This window comes from Coloeus monedula (genome assembly GCF_965178545.1).
Source record: "Coloeus monedula genome assembly, chromosome: 1".
NCBI lineage: Eukaryota > Metazoa > Chordata > Aves > Passeriformes > Corvidae > Coloeus > Coloeus monedula.
The window spans coordinates 51,361,542-51,374,458 of NC_138781.1; the positions used below are offsets into that span (position 1 = coordinate 51,361,542).

Consider the following 12,917-nt stretch of genomic DNA (forward strand, 5'->3'; position numbering starts at 1 on the left):
ACCTTCACAGTAAAGAATTTTTTTCCTAATATCTAGACCTACTCTCTTTCCATTTAAGGCCATTCCCCCTTGTCCAGTCAGTACGTGCTCTTGTAAAAGGTCCCTCTCCATCTTTCTTGTAGGCACTCTTCTGGTATTGAAAGGCCACAATTAGGTCACCTCAAAGCCTTTTCTTCTCCAGGCTGGACAAACACAAATATTTTAGCCTTTCCTCACAGGAGATGTGCTCCATCCCTCTGACCATCTTGGTGTCCTCCTCTGGACTCACTCCACCAGGTCCATGTCCTTCCTGTGCTGGGGACCCCAGAGCTGGATGCAGCACTGCAGGTGGGGTCTCACCAGAGCAGAGCAGAGGGGCAGAATCCCCTCCCTCACCCTGCTGGCCACGCTGCTTTGGATGCAGCCCAGGACACATTTGGCTCTCTGGGCTGTGAGTGCACAGTGCTGGGTCATGTCCAGCCTCTTATCCACCAGCACCCCCAAGTCCTTCTGGGCAGGGCTGCTCTCAATCTGTTCCTCCCCCAGCCCATGTTTATAGCAGGGGTTGCCCTGACCCAGGCGCATCACCCTGCACTTGTTCTTGTATTATGGATGGCAAACACATTCAGAAGTATTTTAACATAATACAATATAATGACTAAGTAAAAAGCAAGACTCATGGTTCTGTCACCTAGCATGTGTTCAGGCTTCCTGGAGGGGATTAAGGGTGACCTAGATAACCGTACTAGGAGTTTTAAGAGACTGTTGATGCACTCAACAAAGATATGTTAGCCAAGATGTGATGCCATGGAACCATGTCTGTGACTACTGTTATAGCTGAGCTGACTAAGTACACCATGTAGTCTTTTGGGCTGGCTTAGTCTTTAGGGCTATGTGCATTGTATTCATTGTGAGATGATGACACTACAGTATTTGAAAACCAAGCCATCTGAGAGCGAAAAAATGTATTTAGTTACCTGCCTTTAGATATCTGTATTTAAAATAAGATGGTTTAACATAACAGACAAGCAATCCTCAGGCTAAAGGAAACAGATTAGAAAATCTGTTAGAATGGAAATGCTCTAACAGACTACATTGCATACCTCTAATATGTTATCCCAATTTTTTTAATGGCCTGGACAGAATCAAGGGAGGGCTGGGATGCTGTCTGCCACCAAACCAGGAGGAATTTTGTCTTCTCTCTACCTGGCACACTCTGTGATAGATTCTATATTTGTGTTAGGCTATCTCCAGAGGCACAAGCAGAATTATTTTTAATCTTTCTCTCAATAACAGGAGTACCACCTTAGATTGAAAATAATAACTTTCCATCTGATCAAATCAATTTTCAAACGCCAGCTTATTTTCCATTTAAAGATGTTATTTAAAGTTATAAGCAAACTCACAACCCCATGTTTCTGCTAAATATAATATAAAAGATTTTTCTTCCTTCAAAAAATATGTGATCAAATATTCTAAGCAAAAATATGTTTAGAAGGTCTTATAGTCAGGATATAGCTTCATACATAAAATTCATTATTAGTTAGGGACACATAAGTATTTATTTTTGGGGTTTTTTTAGAAAAGTCAGTAGTTTAAACTAACATTACTGTTTAGCCCTGTTAGATGTTAATCTTAGTATTCCAACATTTAAAAGGCTATCAGGTCTTCTGACATTTTAATACAAATACAGCCTGTGGCTGTGACAGCATTTGCCATAGATATATTTTGCCATGATATTTATGTTTCTCTAGTATGTTTCTCTAAATGCATTTAAAAAATCTTCACAGTTTCTCTTAACAGATTCCACATGGAGAAGAGTAGATTAGGAAACAGGTTTCATCAGGATAGCACTGATGCTTATCTGCAACTTTCTGTTCTTCAGGGTTTCTAAAAATTCCATTTCAGCAACTGCCTGAATTTCTAACGGCGTCCTATCAAAACTTGCTTATATTTATTTGGCATAATAGTGGAGACTATTAAATTAGATCTATAAGAGACTTTAGGTTCACTACAGCAAAAGAAATATTTTTCTGTATCCATACCCTTTCAGTCAGGGGCCCTCAATGTATAGGTCAGCAATGCCCATTAAGTGCTGAGACAAAATGATTTGGGTGAGAGTTACAGCACCTCGTTCTCCCAATACACCCATAAGGGTGATATTAGCTGTTGCAAGTGAATGGAGCAATCTTTTTAAAATAAAGGTATGGGAGACAGGGACTCAGAGACATAGCATCCAGGCAGGGTAAGGCATGATGAAATTAACAAAAGTCACACAGGAAATTCCAGGAGGAAAATGAGATTTTTTTTTTCCCCCTCGCTACCCCGACCATGGAAGGAAAGTTTAAAAACACAAAAAAGAAGAAGGAAATAAAACTATTTCTAGTAATAAATTACCTGGAGAATCAGGAGAATTAAAAACCAGTGTATATGACACCAGTAACCTTGAGATATTTTTAAGGAGACAGCAAGATACCAGGCAAAAATCCTTCCAGATAGAATAAGTGAGGGAGACACTAGACAGAAAACAACATTCCCCAAAAACTTACAAACACTAGCCAAAACTTTTGCACTGATTAATATATCAAACCACTTTGTTATGTTTAAATAGGCCTGCACAGTATCTGATATTCTAGCAGCAGCCTAGCAACAAAAAATGTCAGGTCACAGACCATTCTAATCACTTTTCATATTTTTTAAATGTTTCCATAAATATAAAAAAGTATAATGCCATGTAAACTAAATTGGTTTAATAAAATAATGTAATTCAATAGAAGTACTTAAAAAAAAACCAAAACAAAAAGACAAAATATCCAGGCCTATAAGCCCATTAACCTAGTAAATCTTTCTATGATGCAAGTTGCCAGTAAAGATCTTATGAAGTAGACACAAAAAAGGAAAATAGCATTAAACATCAAACTCAAAAACTGTTTCATATCATCCTTCATTAATATTCCGTTTAGGGTCATGGAAGTAAGTTGCCTCTCGGGGGGGAAAAAGCAGTGACAGATTTCATAAAGCAAATAATTCTTGCATGTCCTAACAGAGTGGGTGTATGCTAGAATTTATTCTTATTCAATTGTAGTTGCTACATACAAATCATTTACTTTAAGATGTATGCACTAAATCCATGGTTAGCTGAAAATGTTGCTCAGTAGAGCAGGTGGAAGGGACTTGGGAATGTGGTAAGGCTTGCAAATTTTTCACAGAATAATCTCACCAGAAAATGCACGTCAGGATGAACAGAAATTTTGAGCAGATGGCTCCCACATAATTTCAGCTAGGTGGAGCTGCATATGATTTCCTTATATCTATCTAGTCATTAAATGTTACTTTAGGCCTGCCTGATGGTTGGTATTTCCAAAGGCACCCAAGAGTATCAAACATCTGAAGTCTTGCACAGCTTGAAAAAGTTAATTATCTAACTCACTTGTGCTTCTTTCACAATGACTTTTGGCTCAATATTACAGCAAAATATTCTGAAATGCTGAGAGCTTGTTTTACTATGAAAGCTACTATGAAAGCTAAATCCATTGTGCTGTAGCAACTTCCTTCCTTTAATACCAAGTGGAACCATGTAAATTCTCTTCATGTAAACAAAGAGAATATATTGCTCAAAAAGTATTTTATGCCTCAGTTCCCAGAGAAATGTAAAGTTCATTTTACAGTTAACTCAGTGGATTCCTGTTTATTTCACCAAAAACGGAAGAAAATCAGAAATATTAAAATTATTTTAAAAAATGGTTTAAAGCCAGTACATAAGTAGATAAATTAAATTCCTTTCCAAAAATCATTATTCATAGTGAAAACTATGTACTCACTTAATATCTTTTCAGTAATAAAAATAGTACCAAAGCAGATGTTATGCATAATATGCTCTAAGTTTAATTAAAATGAAAAGAAAAACAACAGTAATATCAGAAATACATAATTGCTTTCAATTGTAGCAGCAGCCACTTGGTTGAGGTCTAAATTTTCTGTAATAAAGCAAAATCTGCTTTCATTTACATCTTTGCAGCTCCACTGAAGTTCACTGAGGCTGAAGATGAGAGTCAGGTACAGAATATAATTTGGAGGTCATGTGCAGAGACTCTACACTCCACCTTTCCCATATATTTTTTTTGTTTTTTACTCATAATTGCTATAATCTTTTTGGATTTTTGTAAAACTTTTCATACTGTCTGATATCCTTCTGGACAAAATGTGCAGTCCACAGCTGGATAAACACATTATGTGATAAGTGAGCAACTGGCTCATCGGTCAGGCATAAAGCATTGCAGTGAATGGGGTGACATCAGACTGGTGACCTGTCCCTAGTGGGGTTCTGCTGGGCTCCATTATAGGCCCTGTTCTCTTCAACATCTTCATAAATGACTTGGGCACAGGACTGGAAGGGACACTGAGCAAGTTCACAGATGATACAAAACAGGGGAGCTGTTGACTCCCTCAAAGGCAGGGACGTCCTGCAGAGAGACCTGGACAAATCAGATGGCTGGGCATTCATCAACTTCATTCATATGAAGTTTATCAGAGTAAAGTGCCAGATTCTGCACCTGGGATGGGGCAAACCTGGACGTACGGACAGACTGAGCAATGAGATGCTGGAAAGCAGTGCTGCAGAAAGAGACCTGGGGGTCCTGGTCAATGGCAAGTTGAACATGAGTCAGCAGTGCCCTGGCAGCCAGGAGGGCCACCTGTGTCCTGAGGGGCATCAGGCACAGCATCAGCAGCCGGGCAAGGGAGGGGATTGCCCTGCTCTGCACTGGTGCAGCTTCACCTCGAGTGCTAGGGGCAGTTTTGGATGCTACAATACAAGAAAGATACAAAGGTATTAGAGAGTGTCCAAAGGAGAGCAACCAAGATGGTGGAGAGCTTTGAGGGGAAGCATTATGAGGAGTGGCTGAGGTCACCTGGTCTGTTCAGAATGGAAAAGACTAAGGGGAGACCTCATCACAGTCTACAACTTCCTTGTGAGGGAAAGAGGAGGGCAGACACTGATCTCTGCTCTGTGGTGCCCAGTGACAGAACCCCAGGGGATAGACTCAAGTTGTGTCAGGGTAGGTTTAGGTTGGATATTAGAAAAAGGTAGTCAGGCACTGGAACAGGCTCCCCAGGGAAGTGGTCTCAGCACCAGCCCTTACAGAGTTCAAGAAGCGTTTGGACAACACTCTGCGGCACATGGTGTGACTCTTGGGGATGGTGCTGTGCAGGGTGAGGAGTCGGACTTGATGACCCTTGTGGGTGATTTCCAGCTCAGTTTATTCAGTGATTTTGTTGTTTGATATCCCCAAGAATAAAGTGAGATGGATGAGAGTTGATATTGTGTTCTACTAGAGTAATCAAATTTTAGAAGACAGTACTTCATAAGATCTCTTTAATTCTAGCAAGGATCTTCCAATTCCCTTTAGGAAAGATTTCAGTGTTAGAGGTGTTGAGCCTCTGCCACTGATGCATATCATTTCAGTCTCAATATTTTCAGAAGATGTCAGCATTTTTTTATACCTATAGAGCATATTTGCATTATGCTTAGCATGAGACATTTATATAATCTATATCTGAGTTAGGAAATAGAAACAGTATTATATGTAGAATCATGTCTGGTATGTATTCATTAGGCAAATAGACAGATAACATTGATACAAAAACCAAAATGAGCATCTATACCAAAACAAAGATTTTTTTGTGTACATGAAATACCCAGTGGACTGATGTATAAAGGGAAACCTCATGACCTATCAAAATTAGAATCTCAGACTACAAGAGTGAAAGTAGAAGAGGTGATCAAAATTCTCTAGTTGCTAGGCATTTTATGGAAAGAGGCCACATTCACTCATCTTATTAAAATTCATGAAAATTGAAAATACCCAAAAGCCCAGGAGGGGTGGGGTCACAAAATCTATTTCACAGAACTGGGAAGCTTACTCTAAATTCACCTTGAAAGCACTTTCCCCATCACAGACTTTCTGAGAGCCTTTTGATTTCTCTCCTACTTAGGAGGTAATTATAGAACTTCTTTTCCTCCCTGAATAGAGCATACAGAAAGAGTTCACTTCAGACTTTTATGCAGATTGTAATGGTTTGTTCCTGACTAGATCTTTGTTGCAAATTATTTCTCTTTTGCTCTCTCCAATTCATCTAGTTAGCTTTATTTTTATTTCCCTTGATTTTTCACATCTCATCCTCTGTGTCATTTGATATCATAACTACTTTTGTATTAAATCTTGTTGAACTTTGCACTTCTCTTTTCCTCTTTTAATTTATTTTTGCCTTTAATTTTAAATTTACTGTTGCCAGAAAACAATGACATTCAGGCATAGGGATGATGGAAGAGGGATGGTAAACAAAGGCTGTGTAGTGTATTTCTCTTGTGGATAAATCTCTTAAAAGGTACAAATCCAAAGGTAAAGAATAAGTTCTTTTTAGAAAGATTTCTAAGGGCGCCAGAATCATGTGAGATTTTTAAGATCACCACAGTCATTTCAGTCAGGAAGAATCCAAGTTTATGAGTTTAAAGTGCCTATGACAGATGCTTGGCTTATGTGGTCTAGTCTGGTCCTAACAGCTACCACTGCTTTTTATTTCTTGTACAAATTGACACTAAGCAGAGCAGTTGCTGGGAAATTCTACACCATCCTGTTTTCACATCGGGGAAGTCAGTCTCCTTGTAACACTACTACTACAATAGGACCACAGAATTTCTCCCTGCTCAGACACTTCCCTTGTTTTCAGAACATATAAAGGTTAATATTTATTAATAATTAATAAACAGTGTTTTCAAGATAAACCCAAAGCTTAAGCATCATTTAACCACTGAAGCAATGCTATTTTAGGCAAACCAGAATTAGAATAAAGAACAGTGGTCTTTTTATTTTTTTGGTAACAGCCCACTTTTATTCTTAAAAAGAAAGCAGGGATAAGATAGCATTTTTTTTTTTAAACTGCTTTTCTGATATTGGGTAAGAATTGTAGGACATGAGCAGTATTCCAGCAACCAGCTTATGAGAGTATATCCCAAAGGCATAGCATTCCAAATAAAAAGCAGCAGACCTGCATGGCTCATCACACTCTCTTGCATGTGATGTCAATGGTGAATAACAGACCAACAGTATTCCCCTGAATCCATCATGCATACATAAGTGCTAATGAAGAGAAACAGGAAATGTTCTTTCATGGAGAAACTATCAATATTTTTGTATTAAATGATGGTATAAGAATAAAGACTTGCTACAAATCCCTCACTCAGAAAGTTGGTCTGCTTTGGAAATGAGCAATCACAGCTGTAACTAAATCAACCAAACTAGGCATCACCAAAAGTTATTAGGAGCATATTTTTCCTCAGCCTAACTGTTCTGCTTTATATATTATTCACTCAGCCAGCTGCAAAGCTCTCTCCCACTCTTGGTGGTTTCAACAGTAGTTGTTGGAGAAGCTTTTATACATTTAGAGTAAGTATATAAAAATATTTATAGCATTTAGTGTTTACACTACGTGGCCTTAAACGAGAAATTTTTGTATTTATCAAGCTTAAGCATAAGTTGTCCCCTACCCTGATGAAGAACATTTATATCCAAAAATCTAAGGAATATAAGCCAAAAATCCAATCTTTTTTCTCTTCATGGTTATCTCTCCCCAGCTTTAAGTCCTCCCTCTTTCAGAATCCTATCTGGCACATGGAAGAGATTTTTTCAATAAATCAATACTGTAATAAAAAATGACTGTTTCTATGCACTCCACATATTAACTGAGTTTCTCTTATACAGATAAAATCATTCACCTTATGCTCTATACTTGACATTCATTTTTAATAACAGACCTTAATAAAAGAAGCATCTGGCAAAAATGTGAATCTAAAATATCACTATGTTAAATCTTGTCTGCTTTGGCATAATAGCTAATCACTTAATTTGGTTTCAGAAAGAATGATAACATTTTGCTGTTTTCAAACTATACTTTTGAAAAAGAACACCATCTGAAAGAAATGCTATGAGTATAAGGAATGTTAAAGTAATAGCTATCATTTTTTTATCAGCAAAATAGAAGGCTACTGTTTTCAGCAAGAATGAAATTAGCAGTTTATCCATGAAAAAATGTAAAAACCAAAGACAAACTATATGCTTTTTCCTAAAATCATTATAGCATAAATATCCCTTGTCATGGTTTAACCCCAGCCAGCAGCTAAGCACCACACAGCTGTCCACTCACTCTCCCACAGTGGGATGAGGGAGAGAACAGGAAAAGTGAGAAAACCCATGGGTTGAGATACAGCCAGTTTCATAGGTAAAGCAAAAACCACACTCAAGCAAAGCAATAAAGGAATTCATTCACCACTTCTCATGAGCAGGCAGGTGTTTGGCCATCCCAAGGAAAACAGGCCTCTATCACATGGAATGGTAACTTGGGACAACAAATGTCATCACTCTGAACATGACCTCTTAGTCCTTCCCCCAGTATTATATGCTGAGGATGACTCCATATGGTATGGGATATCACAGTGGTCAGTTGAAATCAGCTGTCGTGGCTGTGTCCCCTCCCAGTTTCTTGTGCACCCACAGCCTACTTGCTGGAGAAGGTTGACAAATAGAAAAGGCCTTCAGGCTGTACAAGCACTGCTTGGCAGTAAGGAAAACATTCTTGAGTTAACAACACTCTTCCCAGCAAAAATTCAAACCACATCCCTATATTAGCTACTGTGAAGAAAATTCTCTCTATCCCAGCCAAAGCAAACACATCCCTGTAGCACCTGTATGGAAAATAATGCATACCTGACAAAACTGCTCACCAGCACATGTACAAACAAAGAACAAATTACCCTCCAAAATTTTAACAGGAGAATTTTCAAAACCAATATTTTGTCTCACTCCATGACATTAGTTGAAAGAGGAGGCAAAGCATAAGTCTCATTGAACAATACCAGCAACCAAAAAATATCTGCATATTCTGCTAAATACCGTCACCCCAAAATGGGCTTTGCTAATTTGGGGATAACCCTCCTTACAGAAGCTGCAACTTGAATCACAGTGTTTTGAGCAAAGCTCTGTTCTTTCTTGATATAATCAACACTGAAGAGTTGCACAAGGTGTAGAGTTCCAAAAAATACAGTCAATCAACATCAGTACAGCATATGCCTCCACTTCATACCAACTACTTACCCAGATGTTTCCATCTTGGTGGTATGGTTTCCAGTTTCTCCCTGTATCACTGTAGAGCATCCGATACTGAGTTACCCAATCAGAGCTGCTGTACCTGCCTTGAGTTGCAATAGCACTGATCTGCTTCCTGTTCCCAAAATCCACTTGCAGCCACTGGTAATGATCACTGTCTGATGGAGACCAACCTCCTGCACCTGTTGTGTTGTAACAGAAGAGAGATTTAGATCTCGGGCAGTTGCTTTGATGAGAATTCATTGTGAAGATGCTGATTGCTGGAAGTCAGCCCAGCTGAGAGGAACAGAATAGCAAAAAATTTTGAACACACGTGAAAGAAATATGAGTTCCTACTCTTAAAAGAATGCAGAACAAACTTTAGCATAGGCTTTAAGTACATTAACTCTGTTGCCCCAATCCTATTTTGATATTTACAAAATTACAATGACTTAGTGGGATGCCTGCTAACTAGTCAATGCCTTCATAATGCCTTAATTACAGTTTATTACTTTTGGCCAAATTATAATTGTTCAAGGGTTGACCAATTTGCCATGAAGTCCTTTGTCAGAGTAAGGCACAAATCAATAAAAAGTTTTGCATTTTCTATGCCTTTTCAATAACATTTCAAGTTGAAGAGATAATATAGAAAAAAAACACAAGGAAATAAGAGCTAGATCTCTACTTTTCTATGTTTCACTATCATGTCCAAACTGAAAGATCTACCAGACGAATTTAGAAAGGAGCAGGTACTTCAGGGCTAGATCCAGTTTTGATCTGCTCATTGTAAAATCTGTCACAGATTACTTTGGCAGATGCCTTACACAAGTGTTATTGCTCTTTATGGGTCTATGAATTAACTTGACAGTAATACTGTTAATATTCTTCTCAGCCACTAGACTACATTAAACTGTTCTAAATAAAGAAGGCCAGTGATGCATAGATAAATATAGTATTGAGACATTAATGCAATTTCTTATTCTGAAATAAAAATATTAAGGGGAAAACTGTATTAGGATTCTTCAGAGAATAATACAATTTCTCAGATAGATATTATAATGATATATCTATTATAATGGTAAGTATTAGGAAATAAATGAAATAAAAAACCTCATCTATCAAAACAGAGAAAAAGTGGAATATTATTCCCTTTATCATCATAACAGACATTAATACACAGAAAACAAAATGTTTACAGACTTGATGTGATTTACAGGGGTTTTATTTTGCTTTTAGCTTTGAACCAAATAAATGTCTTGGCACACCACCAAATCATGTAGTCTAGTCCATGGGCCAATTTTCCTTGCTTTTAATTTCACTTATACGCTTCAATTGATGTCAAAAGCCTCGCCTGCTTGCCAAACAAGAAACTTTGCTATACTGCGTCTTATATACTCCCATCATTAGGCGGCAGCATTGCCTCAGTCTTAAGCAACCCTAAAACTCATTCAGCTGCTACAGGTGTTTTAACCTTTGCGGGTCATTGGACATTATAATGTTGTCATATCAACAGGATGATCTGATGCCTTAAGTGGTTGCCTTTCATTGTAATTAAGAGTGTAGCACTACACCAATGACAACTAATTTGTTAAAATTTTCAAGATTTGCAATAGATGCTTTCTCACTGCTCTACCCAGCAAAGTAAACGGGATACTTTAGCTGTAGGGAATAGTTAAATGCTCTTTAAAACAAACTCAAAAAAACACCCTTACTGAAAAGCACTTGCAGCAAAAAAATTCCCACACATTCCCAAATGCAAACTACCTCTAGTTTTGCAGAGAAAGGTACCTGATCACTCAAAACAAAATAGAGCTTCTTCATAACTTCTATGCATGGAGATTGGAACAGTGAGCTCTACATACTTCTTGTAATAGCAGAGATGGTGTTTTCTCTCCCTATCCTAAGATCCTCATCAAACTGACGTATCTGAGACTGATGGAACACAAAAAAAATTTGCCACTGTACAAAAGCCATCTTTGTAAAAAAAAGCTTTGGTGGCTACAGAAAAAAAATAAGGTTCAAATGTAAGCATTTTTTAAAAGCATTTATGAAAGACAAAGTTAAAGAGTCAATCACTAAAATTTCCTTCATCAGTGCAATTGTTGAGAAAGTATGACATACTATAGTGCTATGAAGGTTAAAATAGATGTTATGGTTTTTAAACTTTTTACTTATGCAGGAGATTTACATTAATCCAGGAGATTTTTGTTAAGCACATTTAAAGTAAAAGACTTTGAAGCATAACAAAATATAATTTCTTTATTTAGTACATTCATGTTACTGAGACAGGATTTTGTCTTTCTGTAATTGTTAAACATTCACTGTAAATTGCAACTAGGTTTTGAAGAGTCTTCACCTACAAATCCTTGGAAAAGTTTGTAAAAATTGAGTGCTAGCACTCCTTTTCTTGGTTATTTATTTTTATGTAAGAAAAGTTGGAAAGCATTTTTCACATCATGCTTAAGAAAAGTTAGAGAGATGTGACACAGTAGTCACATCTAGGCCATGAGATGGAAACACTGGCATTGCAAGACAGACTGCCCTAGAACCATTTCTAACAAGCAAGAGACAAGACTTCTTGTCAATGTTGCAAAGAGCAGCAAACAATATTATCCCATATCTCAGTTTTAGATTTGCCTTCTGGCTCTTCCAAGCAAGTAAAGGAATAAATAGTCGAAAGGATGAAGGAGAAACATGCTGCATTACAGCTAAATGTGCTGCTGAGCAGACCAGCATAGTAAGGGAATGGTGGTTAATCTGAGTGCACAGGGCAGTCCTCAGCCAGTCACCAGAAGCAGCCTGTGAGTATCAGTTAAAATTGTCCTCTTCCATTTTGATTCACCAAGATATGTAATTTGGGGGAGAGGACTACTTTGTTAATTTTGTTGCTGATACATGTAACCTCTAGTGGTTCAAGGATCCCTGTTATTTTTATTAGGGGTTTTTTTCAGATGCATGCTCTAAATAGATTATGAAAATATTGTATTACATACAAATTTCCCCACAGTACAATCCTGAAACAGCCCAAATTCACTGGAGGAATTTAAGTGCATTTGTGTCTTCATTCAATCTAAGCAGGTACAAAAACCTCATTTCCCCATAAATGTGCACATGCTTACAGTTCCACATATCATGAAATATTTTGTTGAATAAATCCCAGCTTCTTCACCAGAATTCAGAAGCTGGTGTGATACTGGATTGGGAAAAGAGGAGTTACTGATAAATAATATATTTTGCCTTTTTAAAGGAGTGAGGAATTTGGAAATCAAACCTAATTTCCACAATATGTCATTATTTTTTAAATAAACAGAATTTTATGGCCAATACCTTATGAAAGGATAATGAATTATCTTTAGGGAAGGATCAAAATGACAGCAGTTAATAGTTTTCAGGGAACTTTACGTCATACTGAAACTACAGTGGTGTATTAAATCTGTTGAGTAATTTCTATTCAGTGCTATTATTCACACCTTGGTGTAAACTGTTCATTTTTAATAGCTATAGGCTATATCCTGAATTTTATTACATTTATTATTTGCACTTTTTATTACAGTAGAAAAATAGGCACTGGATACATGTTTTTTCATTCAATGCTCCCTTTAATTCATGTACTGCCTTTTAATGACAAATAGCACAATATACTATGAAATCAATAAGAGTTAAAATTAGAAGTAGATTAGAGCTTAAAAAATTGTTTTAAAGATACTAAACAGATGCATATAATACACTTGACTTTCCTTAAAAAAGGTTAGGAGCATTTATGGAGTTTTTTGGTAGTAAAGGTACAATAAATTCAAT

The 12,917-nt window shown here is 37.2% G+C and overlaps 1 protein-coding gene across 1 annotated transcript in view; it reads right to left on the minus strand.

The window, feature by feature from the left end:
* Positions 1 to 12,917, minus strand: part of CNTNAP2 (contactin associated protein 2) — a gene marked incomplete at its 5' end in the record, with an annotated part of 1,036,243 nt that overhangs the window by 668,770 nt on the left and 354,556 nt on the right. Inside the window, one exon of the mRNA XM_082287522.1 lies at positions 9,129 to 9,322. Within this exon, the coding sequence (XP_082143648.1) occupies positions 9,129 to 9,322 (194 nt within the window). The remainder of the gene's footprint in view (positions 1 to 9,128; positions 9,323 to 12,917) is intronic.